This window comes from Corvus moneduloides, chromosome 16 (assembly GCF_009650955.1).
Source record: "Corvus moneduloides isolate bCorMon1 chromosome 16, bCorMon1.pri, whole genome shotgun sequence".
NCBI classification, from domain to species: domain Eukaryota; kingdom Metazoa; phylum Chordata; class Aves; order Passeriformes; family Corvidae; genus Corvus; species Corvus moneduloides.
In genome coordinates, this window is record NC_045491.1 from 13,450,537 (window position 1) to 13,470,376 (window position 19,840).

A 19,840-nucleotide genomic window follows, 5' to 3' on the forward strand; every position below is an offset into this window, starting at 1 on the left:
TCAACATGGCCCTGCAGGGATTACAAGTGAATGTGTTTATGCTTTATCCTCTCATATTGTGTCAAGACACTATTTTCTGTGCAAATTACCTTTTTCAGTAAATCTATAAGACAGAGATGCAAATCTAATGCAATTAGATGCAGAGATGCAAATTACTAATCCCTCAGTTCTCTTTGCTTACATCAGTGAATGCTGGTTCTAACTTATAAATAAAATTCTATTCTGAACGACAAGCTGAGAATATAAAAGACCAAAAATTGAATCATCATGCATAATCCTGGCTTTACCTAGTCTGTTTCTTTCCTAGCCCAGACAGGTCCCAGAATTTCAGGAGCATGAAAAGCCATTAAAGAAATGGTAATGCAGTATTTCCAAACTTTCTAAAGCACTCACTTTGACTAGGAACAATTCTATGCTTAGAGATTTCCAAAGAAAATATGAAAGCACCAAACCAACAGAGCTTGTAAAGCTTGTAAAGCACAGCCCCCTCTCAGCTACCTTCGTAAGGAACAAATGAACTGAAAACGCTGTATTTTGAAAGTTGCTCTCAATAAGTATTATGAAATGCAATTACAGTGCATATTGGGGATCCGGTCATCCAATGCCCAAAATGGGAAAAAAAACACATAAGATGGAAGAGAAAACATTAGCAATATGTTTGGAATACAATTAACCATAATTTCAAACTGCTTTAGCATTAATTTACAGATATAATCAAGGTTTAACACAGAGCAGAGTTGTTTTCCATTCCACATAACTATATTAACTTTACATTTCATATATTACTTTATTACTTTACATTTCAGAATAGTTTGTCTGCCTGACTGTCCATTCTAACACATGGATATTCCTAACTTGGTTATTCTTCTAATCAGAGGAATTTATTCCTCTACATAACTGCTACTAATTTATCTAGCATTGCAAATATCCCACCCAGTTCTGGACAAACAAGTGTTCCAGTGATGACCTTGCAGTTTGTCTTAAATTTTCCTGAGAGATTCTTAAGCCAGTGCTTTCTACATATATCCATGGCTGGCACTTGGATTACAGCCCCAGTTTTATTCTAGAAATGCATCTTGCATTAACTCAGGTCCAGGCAGTGCCCACCCAGGCTTACCCATGCTGCCCAAGTAGTTGGTGAGATGGGAGCAGTAGCTCTAAACCAGCTGGATTTATATCCAGCCTCCAAACCTACACCATACACAGTCTGGAGAGGCTGCCACCTTATTTATTTAATGCATTTTAGGTCTCTTACTAGCCAGGAAGCCATAAGAACACATTTTCACTAAGCACCAGAATGATGTTTAAATAAGAGAAGAAATAATTTTTCCTTAAAGATTCTCTTTGTGGGTACTTAACTTTTTTAGCCCTTTGAAATTTGATCAATTATATCCACAATAAAAACATCTGAAACAAACACAAGACTTAGAAAACAATGCAATGACAAAGAAGGACAGTACAGCTCCTGCTTGGTCAGAAGGCTTTCTTTTGGGTTATTTAAGTAATATCTAAACAAATAAGGAAACCTCTGTGTGAAATCAGTAGAAACATGGAAACACGGTCAGCAGATCAAGACCTGCATCTCAGCAAGATTTTACCAGCAAGCAAAGACATCCAGCCATCCACCCCAAACACATCATTTCCCCTATTTTGAAAGGACTCCAGCTTTCAGCAAATATAGATTTCTTGTTTTTACAGATTCTGTTTGTGAACAAATCCATCATAATCCAGTATCAAATGGCCCCTTCATAATGGACCGGGGACAAAATTCACAAACTTCTTCATTGAAGAATAAAAAACTCCCTTCTTAACTGTTTCCTACCTTCATAAAGCTGCATCTATGGTTGAAGATTTACAGTTAAATAATCAAATCTATGGAATTTCTTCTAGAAATCCCATAGGAAGAATACCAAAGCCTAAGTATATACCATGTGATATACATCCCAGAGAAACACCTTTAAAATACTGACAGTATCTGTGGTGATCTCTTTAAAATGTGCAGACTTCAAAACAACGGTGAATAGAAGTAGATTAATCCTCCTCCAGATTTAAATATATAACCGATTGACTAAATTAATGTTTAAAAAAATAAGTCATTGGCATTATTTTTAAATAAGCCTTGTTTAGTTTCCATGAGGGTATATATTTTAATGAAGAACTCATAATAATGTAGCATAAGGCATAATTAATTCTGGATTCTTCTTCTTTTTTTTAGTAAATAACTAGTAGAGATGCTGAATTCCATTTTTCTATTGGCTTTATTCATCTTTCATAAACCCGGATTTCCTCTCTAATGGCTTGTAAAAGCTCCACAGAGTTTTAGAAATGCATTAGCTGTCATCAGTGGTGTTAATCTACCTAGGAAGTCCTCATTTGTCTGATGGCACGTTTAACATTATGATTTTTGAAACAACAGTTACAGCTTTGTTTTATACTTTGAAGAGGAGCATCTATAAAACACAGGTGGAATACTAAACAATAATTATTTAACTGTAATTAGAAAACTATTTAAGGTGTTTATCTAACACTACTGCAAATATATTTATTTAGGAAAATCTGCTTAGTCGATAGCAAAGTTTGACTCTAAGTGTATGTAATCAAATTGTAAAATGAGTAAATCTATGTAGTGACAGACAGCTTTTACAAAAATTCTGCTTTAGAGATACAATACAGTGAACTTTTACCCCAGGATTAGAATTGCTGTGCAAGCATATAATTCAGCTTCCCAAACTCCAAGCATCTTCACTGAGAAGTGTTTCTAGGGTATTTGCTGAGCTTATGCAAGACTCATTTAAATTCAAAGAGAAACACTAGAAAGATGAAATGAATCCCAGGTGCTCTTACACTCCAGAAATAGATGCTTTAAGACATGAACAAAGAGAATTAGTATTAGCAAGTGTACAGGAATCCTGTCTTCCCCTGGATTCCTCTTACTTAAAGGCATGTTTTTATATATATTGCTACGGTAGTTCTTTACTTCTTAATTATATATAACATTATATTCCAAACTTTTGAACAAATTTTTGAAAGGAAGTTTGTTACAAAATCTGATTGTTGGTGGATGCTGCTGGCTTCCAAATCCAAACATGCCAAAAAGCTCCAAGCATCTAAAACTTCTCTGTCTTCTGAGGGCTTATGAAATAGTTAAAAAGGCATAGACTCTTCCCCTCTCTCATTTTGCATGATGGGGAAAATTTTGCCAGTGATCTTGGAATATCTGCCCAAGAAACTGGGTGCTTACAATAGTCTTCACTGGGTTAAGACCATTTATGAAGTAAATACAACTACTCAGCTACGTGGGATGACTTGAAACTACCTCCTGAAACTCCTAGAACTTAAGGAAATTCAGGAAAAATAATAGTGCCTTAAGGAAAAGGAGGATGGGATCTTCTAAATTCCACTGAGCTGTGCTCCATGACTAGCTCTAATGGTTCTTCACCTCTAATCATCAGTCCTTTTTCTCCACTGTCAACTTACAATTTTGAAATTTCTGAAATATTGTTTGTTGGTTGTGACCAGATAAGAATATTGTCTCATGTGAGTCACTGTGAATTCAACTGTTCTCTGAAAGAGCATTCACTAGCTTTCCAGGTAATTTCTGTAACATCTTTTCCCCCACCTTGCATTTGGGAACTACCAACAGTGAGCCTCTCCAACAGGTATAGCAAAACCATTTTCTGCCAGGAATGACAAAGTCTTTTAAAATGGCCTTGCTGTGTCTCAAGCTACCTGCTTTACAGGGCTGATCTGTTGTAGTAACACAGGTGCAACGATATTCTCTATTTCAGTAAGGAGAGTGCAAGAGATTGCTCAAAAATTCATCATTCCAAAGCCCAAAAGAGAAAAACAAAAAGATCTGCAATAACTGAAAGGAACAACATGGAACCTGACTGTCAGACTGCCTGAGGCAGAAAGAAAGGCTTGGTATTACAGATAAAATATACACTATATAAAAATAAGCAGGTGAAAATGATATTATAACAAACCACAAAAAAAAAGAAAGTACCAGAGCATACCTAGTAAAGAAACCCAGCTGCAAAGCTGTATTTTCCCAGCCATAAATGAATGTTTGGAGAAAAGAACAAAATCTAGCTTAAATAAAGGAAAACTATGGGATGTATTTGAAACTGGATGGATATACAAACAGATGAAAAAAATTATCCCAGTTTTCATGAAGACTTTGTGAGACAAATCATAGAGTGCTTGCTACAAATTTCCTTATTAGGACCTGCCTAAGAATTTAATAAATATTTTACTGGAAATGATAAGAAATGGATATCATAACTTCATTTAAGCATTTCTTTCTCATAAGAGGAAAACCCCCTTAAATAGTATGCTTTTATTTACTAGAGGGAGACTGTTGCCATAAATAATTTTTTTAAAAATTTCCTATCCATGAGCATATACAGAAAAGTGTAATTCTGTGCAAAGCTGGAATGATAAATGAAAAAAAAAAGTCTTTTCGTTTTCTCTGAAATATCGTTTTAGGACTTCGCAGCAGAAGGGTGGGAAGGGCAGGAACTGGTGGCCACCTGGGACTCTTGCTAGGCCTTGGAAGCGCAGCAGAAGTCTCCAGAGCGCCCTTCTCAAACGTGTCCCTGGAAATCCACGCCAACGCCACCAGTGCTAAAGAGCCACAGTGCCGGAGCGCTGTAATTTACTGCAGCATGAGCATTTCACAGGCACAAAAACAGCTCTGAAAGGCTACCCAGGAAGAAAAATCCATAGTGTTTTGTAAATGTATAGTATTTTGCAGTCCCCAAGCAATACTTTCCTGCCATAGTGTCTGTTGTGCATCTCAGACTCTCCATTTTTAGCTGTCACACATTTCCTCAATAAAGGTTTTTCTTCACAGAAGCGTACACTCCAAAAAAACCCTGAGCTATAACAATCATGTCACTGGTCCTACTGTTTACCATTATCTTCAAGGTTTTAGGGTTGATTTACACTGTGTTCCTCCCTATTTGACTTTAATTGTCTGCTTCAAGTTGTCAGGACATAACTATATCTTAGATTTGCATTGCATTAGGGGATCTTCTCCTTTCTCTATTGATCTTGTCTTACGGAGTAATTTAACTCAATTCTAATTTTCCTGTGCATGTGGGGTGCTCTCCATCCAAGGAAGTGAGTTATGTGTATTCAAGTGGTGCATCTTATGAATCTTGTTAAGCTTTACCGCCTTCCAGCCCGCACTGATGGAATATTTAATCACAGAAATGAGTTGGCAGATTTGATGTACAATACGGGGAAGCCTCGCGGCTGCGGCTCCGCTGGCAATTGAGAAACGGGGGAATTTGCCATTCATCAGTGCCATCCTGACAGCTTTGTATAACCTTCTGTTTTTCACTTATTTATGAAGATTAAAGGTACTTTAAATCAACAGTTTCTCTGTAAATGTATCATCTTTATTTCAGAAGTGGCCAAATTTTTCATCATTTATTAGGAGCTAAAGGAACTTCTCACACTGACTGTGAAAGAGTTGGTACAGTTTTATCATGACAGTGCTGGAGACAACAATTAAATTAAACAAGTAGGACTCTGACTGTCTTAAAACTCACATTTCTAATTTTATAATCTTCAAATATTCAATTGCTTCTTCTCTAAGGAAGGTGGTGGAGGGACCCCAAAAGTAAAGGTAAGTCACAGCGTTCTAGTCCAACATGCAAGAATTGAAGCGCTGTTTTATTAATTTCCTAACAACTTTAGGAGATCGGCACAATTTTAACAAAATTGTTTAAAAGAAAGTTTAAATGTTCAAATGTGAGAAATAGCATCCTTTAGTCAATACAAACAAAATACATTTGATATGCATTAAGAAACCCAACAAAACCCAAACATAAACCTGCCTGCATGTATAAAGAGAAAAAAAATCATAAATAAATGACGTATCTTGATAGAACTTTCTGCAATGGTGTGGTGGAGTTTGTGTCATAATTCATAAAATTAAATTAATGCTCTTCTAATGGTAATTAAAGATTCTCATTAAGAAGGGCAAACACCTCCCTAGTGTTGGCAATAAAAATGCACTTGGGACTTTAGGAGGTTATACAAAAAAATCAATAACCTGCCATTTTATAATTAAAAGACAAAATAAATGTTAGGGAAAAGTCCAGTAAATTAGGAAAATTACCTTCAGGAGAGATTGAAAATATTGATTTTAATTTACAAACTATGTGAACTCTTCATGCCCTACTTCATGAGACAATTATAAGTCAGATTGTTAATTCTGCATACGTATTAGAAAATTGATTACTGTACTATGGGAATATTATTATATTTGTCATTAACACAAAGTCATTTATATAAAATGACTAATAACTCTGACTTTCTAATTTATGCAGGTTCAGGGTTGGTTCACTAACTACTCAAACGAGATCAATGTTAAATTCCTGTTTTCAACATAGACATACATCAGCAAGGAAATAAATTCTGCCTACACCAAATATTGCAATTCCATGAATGCCCAGTTAGTATTTTTATTATACTGTGCCGTTTTTACCCTAATTGGAACATTTTTATCTATCTCTGTGGAGGCAGTTTTTTAACCACAAGTATCTGTTTGTAACAGTGTCTTTTTCAACAATTTTCATCTCTTGATGACCCTCAAACTAACAAAAGTTTTTCAGCTTTGTCAACTGGAGACTCGAATATCACCATGAGTGGAGATTCCCCAGGTTCTGCAGGCAATCTCTTGTTAACAACCTCCCTGTTAACAACCATCCATGCAAAATGTTTTCCTGATAGCTGTTTGTGGGCAGCATTCAAATTCCTCTAGAATCAACTGGGTTTCAGACTACAAATAAGTTTATCTTCAATCCCGTTGCTAAAGCACAGTTAGAAACTGGTGCTAGCCATGACTGACTCCTGGCAGACCAAACCTGATTCTCTTTAACTTCAAGTTGCAACCAGGATCAGAATCTGGTCTTGGTCAGGCGAAGATATAGATTTAAAATACAAAAACATCAAACTGAAGAACTAAACATGAAATTTAAAGAAAAATGCTCAGGAAAAAATTATGAATGCAGATACTCTATACCTATGTATGTCTACATACATATATGTACAAAATATATATATTTTTTCGTAAGATAAGATTTTTTTGCCGTGGTTCTTTACTAAAGAGTTCTTGGAAGAAAGTGACTGTACTGAAATACAAAATAAAATAAAATCTAATGTAAGACCAGAATATTGCAGTACACTTCATATTATCCTATCTACTTTCCAATATAAAGGTATTCATATATCTTCTATAGAACGTTTAGTATGCCCAGGTAAGGTAAAACCTTGAATCACAAATGTATAAATGACTTGTAAATAATGGGAATCACACAAAGAAACCAAGCCTCACGCCAAACACAGATTCTGTACTTTCGCATGTTTTAAAGAATACTAAAATCAAACATGGGCAGTTGGACAATCATAGAGCAATCCTTACCTGCATAGAACTCTGGACTATAAACTGCACCAACAACTGGATTTAATTTCCAGCCTGCAGCAAACAAAAAAAACAAAACAGTTAATATTGCAATTAGCGATATTAATAACAACTATTATTACTAGTACTGTTACTACTATTGTATAGAAAATCAAGAAAGATCACTGTAATTAAGTTTTATAGGCATCTTTGATTACTGATCTTTAATATCTGAGTCTGAAGTATGGAAATAAGTCATGAAACAAGGCATTCTCCAGACATGTGGTACTGGAGTAAATGGCCAGGTGAATTACCTTGGCTGAAATAAACATGGATTTACTCCTTTAAGACAAGGAATTAAGTCAGCACTAGTTCAGGTATCCCCATACCCTCTAGTACAGAGCAGATGAGTTCTTAGCCATTGTTTTGGCTCTCTGGTTACGAGCCAAAGGGGCGAGAACAGTTCATTCTCTGGACACAAACATTTCCGATAAACCTTTGTTAGCAAGGGCTATGGGGTGACCAAGTAATTGGAGCATTTTGATTCTACCCTGGCAAAAATGAAAGCACAGCCACAGAACGGAAATGTCTGTTGTGATAGGCAGGAGATGCTCTGTATGATCCAGTCAAATGCCAGGACTTTGTTCCTGTGTGTTTGTACCCCCGAGTGCCTGTGCTGGCACAGGACAAGGGCAGACACACCCCAGGAGTGGCTGTGCCTGTGCTCAGAGCTGATAAACACTGAGAGCCAGCAGGGGAGAGAATCCTGCAGCCACATCCGGCAGAACTCTCGGGGGGTACAAATCAGCCACTGCCCTGCTCTTAAATAATCACTGTCCTCCCACTACTGGCATAGAACAACAGCACAGAACTCACAGATCTTCTGCACCTGTGTTCTGGCCAAACTCCCCATTACTGCTTACACTTTACACCTGATGCAGCATACCCAGGCCGGCTGCAGACACACGGGGTGTGCAAAGCATGGGTCATGTTAAAGACAACCAGGCTGGAGGAATTGGAGGGCAAGGGGCAAGGGAAGAGCATGAGAAAGTGCTGCAAACTCATTAGTGTTCTCAGCTGTGGTGCAGTGCCAGTTACTGTGGTTTGCTCAGCCACAGGTAGATCCACTCCCAGTTAAGTGCAAACTCCACAGAACATCCCCCCACCCACATTCTCTTTTTCCTTAAGTGAACAATTATTTTGAACTACTGGAACTGAAAAATTAGGGCTTTTCCTAAAGCACACTCAAATCAGAGGAGTGGGGAGCACTTTTTTAAAATGGGAATAAAGAAAAAAAACCTGAGCAAAAGCATGTTGTAAACTCCAGAGCTATGGTACTTAAAATAGAACTTAAAACTTCTTCTGGAATCAGAATACAATCCAGACACTGGCAACAAGGCTTTTCAAAATCACAAAGGCCAAGGTTAGAGGAATTTAAATGCACACTAGGTTTATTTCTGCCTTGGCCATATCACGTAATGCAAAAAGCACAGCGGAAAATCATAAAACATCAAGGCATCGTAAGACTGAAAAAGTGCAATGCAAAATCTCAGTAACAAACAAACTATTCCTACCCTTTCAAGTTACCTCTATCTCATCCACAGTAACAATTTATGGCTAACTGTTCAGTCACAGAGGGGAGGGGGGTTTTGAAAGGCAACTCATGAATAAGTTCAGAGTTAGCAGCTTTGCATGACACCTTATCTGCAGAAGTGGCTACATTTGCTCTGTGTACCCAAAACGCAGTTAGGGAAGCTAAAATACCCAGCCAAGAAGGGCTAAAATGTGTTTCCTCCTGAAAATACCACATGAGTTTTACCTGATCCTTCAATTTTACATACTATAGGATTACATTTAGGAACATCAGATTATAACATATCTCTTAGCCAAATTTTGTGTGATAAAAAGTAATTCACATTTTGAGACTTTCGGTAAAAATCTAACTTTATATATGTTAGGGAATATTCAGTATTTCAAATTCAATATTTCCTCAGAAGACCACTGATCAACACCACCCAAAATGAAAGATTGGACAGAATTTCAGATCTGTCAGCTTTTGCTGTCAAAGCAGCTGACAGACATCTCTCAGCTTTAAGTTACACTAACAGTGCCACAATTTGTCTGAGAGAAAGAAAAAAAAAATCTTGGAAGACAGAGATTGTTCTTCACAGCTGAAAGGCAGTCTCATATTTCAGCTCCTTACCACTCTCCCAGTGATGGCTGTCTCATCTAACTTTTTGAAGTCTATGGAGGAAATACTTCATTCATCGTGAAAATAACAGTAATTAAACTTAACTTTATCTTGTCAGCCAACAATGTGCTGGCCCATAGCTGTGTGGGTTAATCAAGTGTGATGGGAGTTGATGTATCCGAGTGAGCAGCTGCCAAGTAACCCTTTTGCAGCAGCTGGAGGAGGCAAATTCTCGGCTGTGAGTGTAATTTTGTGCATTTTTCTTAGTGTCACAATATTAATCTCATTCTTGAGTTGAAACTATAAAAGCTCGAAACTTAAAAACCATCCAGGGGAAGAAAAAACCCTCTGCCTGACCCAGCTCCCCAGGCTGTGCAGTCATCCAGAGAAGCACATGTCCAGTGTGCTGAAGGGAAAGAAACGATCTTGGGGTAACAAGCTGTGGTAGAAAATGGGGCACAGCAACACAGAGAGATTATTTTTCTTCACAGACCAGAGAGGCCACCATGGCCAGAGAAAGGCTTGGGTAGGAAAGAACCCTGTGATTCCATTTCCTTCCCTCCTGTTTGCTGCCCAGGTAGGGGGGGGCAGGGAGTGGGAAGGAATTTAACTGTGCTAATAGGCACTAGATGTGATTTTGAATCTGTATTTAGAGCAACAGAAGGCTCAAATCCAAAGCATCACCAGTATAAACTTTAAAACATAGTTATCCTTTTACAGATCTCTGTTTCATGTTTCTCCTTTATTGCTGCAGTTCTCTGAATGTACCTGCCCATAATTCTCTGTACCCTACAACCCTTGGATGAGCATCCTGAACTGCAATATGGGCATCAGAAGAAAGTACAACTGTGAACAGGATAGGCTGGAACATCTAAAAATGTCTCAAATATTTTTGCCAACATGTAGCATCCCTGACACTGAATTTCTTTGAAAAGAGAAGGCAGTTGTACTTCCAAAGCACAAGGTGAGCCATCACAATCACCCTGACTGATAACAAACCCACGAAGCAGAGCTCTCCCAGCAACTGCTCATTTGGGGAGTCAAAAGTCACTGGAAAGCACACTTATTTCAAAGACCATTTAGGACACAAAAGCAAACCACTTATTTGAACGAAGCTATATATATTAAAAAAAAAACAATCAAGATTTTGTGTCTTGAAATCTACTGACTTCTGGAATCCCATTAGCAACATGAGCCCTGTTATCAAACAACCAGCTGTATTCAGGAATGAAACACAAAACAGAGTGTATCTTGTTTTTAAATTAAAATAAATATCAGTTCCTGACATTTTGATAGAATACAACATGTGCCCCAACTACCTTTTGAATACCTGCCAACAACATGCCAGTCACAACACACACTTTGAAAAATAAAGAGAGGCACTAAAACGTAAGTGGTTCTGAAGCAAACAAAAAGGCATGTGCAAACAAAATGTTTCTGGCTACCTGCATCAGAAGAGTCTTTCAAATTTTAATGTGCAGGTAGAAAAACTGGCCTTACAGTTTATTTAAAAGATGAGACCTTTACTTTAGACAACAATAATCTTCAATAAATAATCAGCTCCAGCACTGGTTAATTCCTGACAAAATGATAAAGAACGAGGCTCGCACCATGCCAGGATGACTGATAGTATAAACACTGATGAAACTAAATGAAGCACCTTACACGTCTGCACTTCATTCCTTGTTGCTTGTGATGATTATGCAAAAGGGATGTGATTGTCCTTGTGTGTTTACTTTAGGGGACTTCAGACATTTAAAAAAAAAAAAAAAAGTAAAAAAGATTAAAATAATCAAAAGTTATGAATTGCAACCAGAGGTCTGCTTGGTAGATACATGGCAAAATGTGTGCATAGGAATATTCTGCATGCAACACCTTGGATGTCTGGGATCACAATAAATAAATGCTAATTCTTTATGCACTGAACAGGGTATTTCATACTCTTGGTGAGATCTAGATTGGATGGAACAGGATGGAAAATGACAAACGAAACACTTCAACTTGGAAACACTTGACAGCAGATTAAAAAATGAGAATGTATGACCCAAGAAATCCTGCAGTGCAGGGCATGCACATGGTTAATTTAGCTCTGTATTGCAACGAAATCTTATGTGATCCAGTCAAGCCTCACGTCTCTCTCTAGATTCACTGGGATGCTTTAAAACCAGTAAAAACCAAGGAGATTTTCCCAGCTGTGTAATTTGCCAAGCTTCACATTTACAAAATGTGGAAGAAAACAGTTTCTAAGAAAGCATGAGGAATTTCAGACCTTTCTTCTCCAGATCATTTTAACTGGCTCAATTATCACGTCACATGAAAACCATCCCCGTGTTTTATTTTTACTGAGTCATGAAAAAGTGATGAGCCTTTCATTACAATATAAAGCCACTGTGTGCCCTGGGTTTTAGTAAAACCTCACTAATGAGACCTCAAATACAGAAAATATGATCCATTGTATTTCAAAATGGAAACTAATCTAATCTACCTTGGGAAACCTTTGTGTTTCCTAAATATTTCATCTGCTTTCTACCGGACGGGAAAACCTGAATTAAATTGAAATCAAATACCAACAACTACACAGTCTAGTAAAACTGAAAGCACAATTGCAATTAACTTCAGTTCACATGTTATTGTTTGACATGGCTGATTTAGGAACTTGTTTGAATTTGAATTTTCTGAACCAGCAAATGCACATTTAAGCACGTGATCAAACACTCCCAAAGGAAACATTTAAAAAATGTATTGTTTCCAAACCCCTCAAATAACTACAGATTATTAATGTGTAACAAATAACTATGGATCATTTATGTACAGCATTACACCAACTTAGGTTAGCATTAGAATGAATTTTATTTTTAGATAGCTTGGAATTTTGATTTTTCCATGGGAAAGGAAAAAGCTGGAAGCACCATCCAGTAACAGTCTGCCCTCCTTCTATCAAATTGTCAAAGGAGGACACAGCAAATGATCTTTGACTGGATGTGTGTTCTGGTAGTAAAAGGGTCTACAGGAAAGACATTCTTGCTGGTCTCCCTACCTCCATCCCCCAAACCAAGTTCAATCCTCCCATTAGCTCACTCCTCACTACATCAACACTGCACAGACCCCGTAGAGAACATCACTTTCCTATCAGGCCCATTGTCCTACACAAAAGCCACTGGGGTCAAACACTGGGATTCCAGTCAAAGGGATTCTTGCTCTGCCCGCCTGGCTGTGAATCAGCCAAGCTCTACTGAGATGGAATTCATGCCCAACCCCATCATGCCTTGGGACTCAGAGCCCTGGGGAATGCAGGAGATACAGAGTGAGACACCTCAGGAGCAGGTGAGGGCCCCCTTTGAGCAGGACTGAGGTTTGGCTTTGGCATGCAGGGACATTCACCCAGAGCAGGGGGCTCACGCACTTACCGTTCGTGTAAGGGTTGACGGTCTTTTTATTTGTCATTACACGAGCTGTGGCATTATTTACCTAAGCACATAGAACAGGGGATTAGAAACGGTTACAGGGAGGGCCCGTGTCACTATTAAAGGCATGCATTATTACTGCTATTAGTCATGTAAAAATAAAATGCAATTTAATTTATAGAAGGCAACAGGTGCATAACAAAATCATACTATTTATAATTACATTTACTTTCATAACCATTTTAACTTACAAATCATTTCAATAAAGCAACATCATATCATTTAAACTTTAATAAAAAGACATTAAAAGCAAATTAAAAGGTACTGCATAATTTAAGACTTAAGAGCATGCTTGTATTCCATGATAACACTGATACAATAAATACTCAAAACAGAAAAAAAAAAAAGATTATATGAAGGAACATGCAGTGGAGTAGAAAGGAAAGAGACAAGGTACAAGGAAACAAAGAAAATGTCAAAAAAGGGACAAACGAATTTTAGCAGTGTGCAACATAACCCTTTAGAAGAGAAGTACCATTGGAAAAGCAACATCTAGCATTCAACACTTGGAACAAGAGCCTTTTTCATTGCAAGAATTAACAAAATCATTCAAGCTTTAAAATCACAGCTAACAAAAGGATAAAAAGAGGGTGCATTATTTAACACAATATGGAGTTAACAATCTGAGTAAGATGTGCACGAAGTCATATCCTCAATCCAATCAGTGCCTCCCAGGCTTGCTTAAAACGTACACTCAATTACAGGCGTACCAATATATAGAAAAAAATGTAGCATCAAGAAAACTTAATACAACAAGTCAAAAAAATTCACGTGGTATATCAGCGCTAAATACGTGAAACGGCAGATGGACTTCTCCACTTACCATTCAGCACCATCGCCAGCATGGGTATGTATACAGTTACCATGGTTACTGAGAGTTTGGTGAGGGCCCTAAGCGCTACCGTCGAGGGGGGAAAATGAAAAGGCAAAATATGCAACATCTTACTCAAAAGACGACAGCATTTTCAATTGGTAATTTTTTTTTTTTTTTTTTTAATCTAACAAATACGACTGAGGCAGTGTTGAAGGGGATCCAGTGGCATGGAAATGCATGGGGGGTGTTTTTTGGAGGTGGGGATGGCTCAGGCCACCCAGCCAAAAGAGCCTCATGGCTTCGTTAAAATTAAATGTGAAAATTGCTCGGTCTCTAGTCTGGCTTTGTTTCTTGTACGTCTTTTGGATGCTTCTTACCCAATCTGAATTTTTTGAAAGCCACTGTGGATCCCACATCAACCCTGCAGCAAAAAAAAAGAAAAAAAAAAAAAAAAGGAAAAAGAGAAAGAAAACAAACAAAAAAAAGAAAATAACAACCTTTTGTTTGTTTTTGTTTTGTCTGTCACACTTTTTTTTTGTTGTTGTTCTCAATTTTTTATTTTTTTTTCTTTTTTGTTGGCTGGTTTTTGGAATCTACTGCACCCATTGATTTACAAAACATCCAAAATAATAACTTCAAAATATTAAAGCTTTCTTTTTTTTTTTCCAAATTCTGTCATCCACCTTTCAGCAATAATGATAATAATAATAATAATAATTACAAAAGAAATAATAATAAAAAACCCAAGTAAGGCCAGATTCTCTCTCTTTATATATAAATATATATATAAACAATGGGAAGGGGAAAGGGGAGCACACAGAAGACACCAATGATGCATCTGAAACAACAAATGAGAGTGAAGCAGACATTTATAAAAAAGATGAAAAGGAAAATATTTTGAACATGCACCTCGATTTTACGGCCCTCTACCACGGTGCCGTGTAATTTCTCCCTCGCCCTGTCCGCATCAGCACTATTTTCGAAAGTTACGAAACCAAATCCCTGCATGCAGGAGGGAGAAGGGGGGAAAACAACATGCACATTATTATTTCAGTCAATGACCACTTGTTTGCTTATGTTCTCTCTCTTTAATTTAATATTTTCTTGTCCTTGCTTCATTTCTGTAACATGCAAATTAGAAAAATTATAATTGTATTGAGATGTGCAATAAATAAGCAACAAATGTGAACAAATTTTTTTTTTCTGTCATCAGTTAGATAATACCCTCTGAGAAAGTCAAAGAATGATACCAAAAATACCTTTCTACATGTCACTACAGAGGAAAATAAATCTAACAATAAGAAAATGAAATTAAAATAAATTACAGTGTCTTCACATAGAAAAAAATGAACTAATGAGAAAAGAAAATGAACCACATTTTAATGACATGCAGATATCTCAACAAAATAAAAAACATGTGCACAAAATTCAACACTGAATGTCAATATACTCTAAACATTGCCTACTTATTCATGCTGTTGTGATCATAAGAAACACTGTTCCCATGCAACACTAGGGTAACTTAAACTTTTGTCAAACTATACAGCCTTTACTTATTTTTTTATAAAAGGAAAAAAGAAAAAAAAAAAAAGAAAACCACCAACAAAACAAAAGTACTTTCAGAACAAAGTATAAACTTTCTTGTATTAACAGATCAAAGGAAATTACATGATGTGAATAGAAAAAGAAACTCTGATAAAAGAAGAAAAATGCAAACGTTTTAAATAAGTTTAACTGCTTCATTTACTTGTTCTGCATATTATTTTCCACATATAGAACATGCAACTGGTAAACCTCCAGAATCCCACCTTAGTGGGACAAATCTGAAATTCTGCTTATGACAAACGCCCTTCTTTGTAATACTAGGCTAAAACAAACGTTTCAAATCCTACTAAAATTCATTTTATGTGCTAAGTTAAATTAAACACTGTTTAAAATGGCAAATATTTTGGGAAAATCTGACCACGAAGAACATTTTAGAAACATACACCAACCCTTTGAAGTAATTCTTGCATTAGCACTACAATGCCTTTGCATGCCTCCCAAAGTTATCCGAACAAATGCTGCTCTACATCCCTGCGCTTTCACACCCAGAACCATTTGCAAGTTGCACGTGGTGCTTTGTACACAGCCGGTGCTCACAGAGTTTAAGTGCTACTAAAACCGGTTTTTTTAATTTCTATTTTAGCCTGAAGTCCGTTCTGCTGCTGAGCAGTCAGCTATGCACCACAGCTCCCCATCTCCCTTTGCTAAGTTTTGTCAGTGTTCACCCAGTTCCTCTCTGCAGTGCTACCTGTTATGCAAAATGACTGATTTAAAAAAAAAAAAAAGGGGGGGGGGGGGAAGAAAAAAAAAAGCGGGGAAGACGTTTATACAGTCATTTACACAAAGGGGAGACCAAATATCAAACTAAGGCAAAACTGACACCAAGCAGTGAGAAAAGGAATGGGGATGAACTACAGAACTAATTAGTCAACCGTCAACCAAAAAAGTTAAGTAACTCTCAGGGTAATTCCCTGGTTTATTTGGGTTATTTTACCTACTCAAAGAAGTCAGTTATTTATTCGCATTTATAATGCAAAAAGTGACGTTTATGTACAGCAGTGGTTTCTGTTTCGTTCTCTCCAAAGCAGCTTAAGCACAGCTACTCTTTTTCCCCCCCCTTATAAATCCAGCCTGAAGCCTGAGCTCCGAAGTGCTCTGTCAGCAGCTGCATCTCCAGCTGAAGCCATTCTCAGAACACCTGATTCCACACATTTTCTCCACACCACTCTCCACAATTTTAGCACAAGGCCACGACCTCACTTGCTAGAAGACACTGAGGATGTAACTCTTTTCCCCAAAGCACCAGGAGTGTTGAGAGAAAGTAAATCCCCCTCCTCAGCACTAATCTCCATGGTTTAGATGCCTGTACAGGCTTTTCTGATACCTAAAACCATCCTCGACTTTAAACTTTTATTTCTTCTACAACTGCTCCTTCCCGCCTTGTTAAAGCTCTGTTAAAAAACCTCCTAATTTAGGATGCCATTAAGAAAATTTCCCAGCAAAAAACATCACTGGATCCATGGATCTAAGCAGCCTAACTTCATTCAATAGCAGAAATTCCCCCAATTCTGTTTTGTTTTTTTTTCCTATTCTCTTGCCTGAGAAATTGTCCCTTCTCAGAATTGCAAACATTTGGTGGGAGTTCATTCAAAACTTTCTGACATTCTCCTTAGCTCACAGCACTACCAGTTAATTTTTGTTCAAACAGCTAAAGAGAAAGATAAAAACCTAATTACACTAAAAAATTAGAAAAAACATACAAAGTGGAGCTACAAGCCAAGATACGATAGGAACTTCAAAGATTCTGAAAATAATACTCATTGTAATTTTAAAATTTCTTATGTTGTACTTATTGTCATAATCAACACTACCTAAATTAAGCTCTTACTATGCAAATCTTTAACTTCACCTGGCTGACAGAGAAACTCAAGAACAAAACACAGATTCACCCATCACACATTCAAATACCTACATGAACCCTTTCGCATCAATTTAATATGCAGCTGAGTTAACAGCTGTATTCTATTAACTGGTAATGCAAATATACGCATTTTATTTTTAAAATCTGTCAAATGATTTAATAATAGCCAAGTTAGTGTGTGAGAAGGTTCTGATTTAATTTGGGAGGCACTTTGGCGTTCTTATTTGAAGAAATAGGTGTTAATATAATATACACTAGATACATATTAATACACACATAAATAGATTTCTGAATGTATATACAGAGCTGTCTAGAGCATTGATTTATAACTGATAGAAAATGGTCAAAAATTCAAAAGTCATCAGTGTTGTCATATATTTTAGCCAAGCTTTCTTCATTAGTATTACACATTCAAACAAGCAGAAATTTGTAGTATGAAACTTGCATTATTTGAGGGTTTTCTCTTATGGAAGGACTCCCTTCTGCAAAATAATTTTATACTTTATGGTGGAGTTCTAATGTTATGTTTTTTTGAATATGCAATTCCATTTTTCTTAACTATTACGGCATGAGAATGAGATTACTTCTGTTGTTTTTGCAAGAAATCGTTTAAAACGTTAACTGTTAGAATAAAAAGAAAGAAAAAGAAACAGAAACAAAAACATATTCTAGCAATTCTTATGCCAAACTGCAGCTAGAAACAAATTTGAATTCTGATCCTGCAAACTTTGTTACCTGTACTCAGTCTGAAACCACTTAGTAGTCCTTTCAGTTTCAGTGGGATTTTATGAAAACATAGATAAGCACTGCCAGGAATGGGACTTTAATCTGGTGCATCTTAATTCCTACAGAATGGACACGAAATGATCAGATTAAATAAAAAAAAAATAGAAAAAGAAAGAACAGAAAAAAGATGTCCCTCTCATTCCTAATATTATTTTCCTTAACCTTCTATTTAATTGAGAGAATCTAAAGGTACTTCTGCAAATCAGAATATCATGTAGCTATACTTGAAATAACTCTGACTGAGGTGAGAGCAGCAGTCCTGAGCTGTGAGAGGCATCCCAGCCCTGCCTCAAGCACCTTCAGCAGCTCCCCTGGCGACAGCTGGGATGCAGCACTGATGGTGCAGGAGCATTTATTAACAACAGGCTGACCCGACAAAGGTTGTAACTGAGGCAGAGATGTTAAAATCCAGCTAGGAAAACCTTCTCCTTCTGAAATCCGTTCTAGGATCTTGCCTTTGGCACAAGGCACTGGGATGTTTCAGTGCTGCAAGGTCAACATCAAGAAAGCTCAATTTGGAAACACCTCCTTATTCCATCCCCCTAAAACTTTAACAAAACCTTACACTTAAGGAGCCCAGTGCAGGGGTGGTGGTTAAAATCCCCACCTGGGTAAGATTTAGCAGCTAAACAAAAGTTTAAACTCCTACCACAGGTGCTCAGCTCCACCCCATCAGCACAACCAGCAAAGGTGGCCAGTGGGGATGGCTTTGGAAACTGGTGGGACTATCCAGCAGCAGCAGGTTCTGGACAATCTATATCTTTTGCAAACATTATTGAGCATCCATAATTTAAAAATAATAAATTTTGGCCAGAGTAGGAGATTCTGAGCCACCAAATTCCATCCATTTTAGTTGTTTACTGAAAAAGTGATGAATGTTCCAACTGAATTTGCGCTGGTGGGCAAGGGGAATAATTAATGTCTGAATAATAAACCAGGAGATTTCAGCTGTTCCATTTAGGTTTAAAAAAAAAAAGTGAAGGCTTTATTTTCAGAAAATAAATATTAACAGAATTAAAATACATCTGATTTAAGATTTTTGATGTATGTGATTCTTAAAATATGACAGATTACAGTATGTCTAGAACAGGAATAACATTCCATCGCTAATCATAAATGACATATGAGCTACAGGAAGATTGAAACATTAGTGAATAAACTTTTTAGTGGGTCTGACATGGCAAGAAAAGGAAAAAAGATATGCATATGACAGACATAAAGCCCTGTAATGGAGCTGATATCATAGGTGAACACACTGGGTTACAGTTTTGCACCAGCTGATGCAGTCATAGCCATTCTATCTTGCTTTATTTCTTAAATACTGAATAAATTGAAGTATGCATTTAAGGCAAAGTAATTTTGGAAAAAAAAAATTAAACGTTTCCAATACAATAAGAAGTCTATTAATAAAATAAATGCTAAAATAGATTTTTTTCAAAGGGTTGGTGTACTAAGGCTTTAACTAAAGAGGAAAACATCTGCACTTAATCGGGAACAATCACATATTTTCTCAGCTAATCACTAAAGAGGATAGTTATAAAGTATCATCATCATCTTTCATTTCAATAAAAGAAAAAAATACCTGTACTAATACAAACCTACCTACAAATATCTTTAACTATGGACTCATATAATAAATGAAATAATTACCCTTGAAGAATAAGGACAGCAAAAATCAACATTCTCATAAAACAGATGACAGTCT

General features: G+C 36.8%; 1 protein-coding gene across 33 annotated transcripts in view; it reads right to left on the reverse strand.

Annotated features, from left to right (window-relative positions):
* The window catches only part of RBFOX1 (RNA binding fox-1 homolog 1), a 1,117,054-nt gene that overhangs the window by 70,418 nt on the left and 1,026,796 nt on the right, over nt 1-19,840 (reverse strand). For 31 of the 33 annotated variants that reach the window (XM_032125552.1, XM_032125546.1, XM_032125560.1 and 28 more), the window contains 3 exons: nt 14,793-14,885; nt 13,013-13,073; nt 7,436-7,489 (listed from right to left, as the gene is read on the reverse strand). In XM_032125552.1, coding sequence (XP_031981443.1) covers nt 7,436-7,489; nt 13,013-13,073; nt 14,793-14,885 — 208 coding nt within the window. The remainder of the gene's footprint in view (nt 1-7,435; nt 7,490-13,012; nt 13,074-14,792; nt 14,886-19,840) is intronic. The other 2 variants (XM_032125557.1, XM_032125553.1) reach the window with 1 other exon arrangement.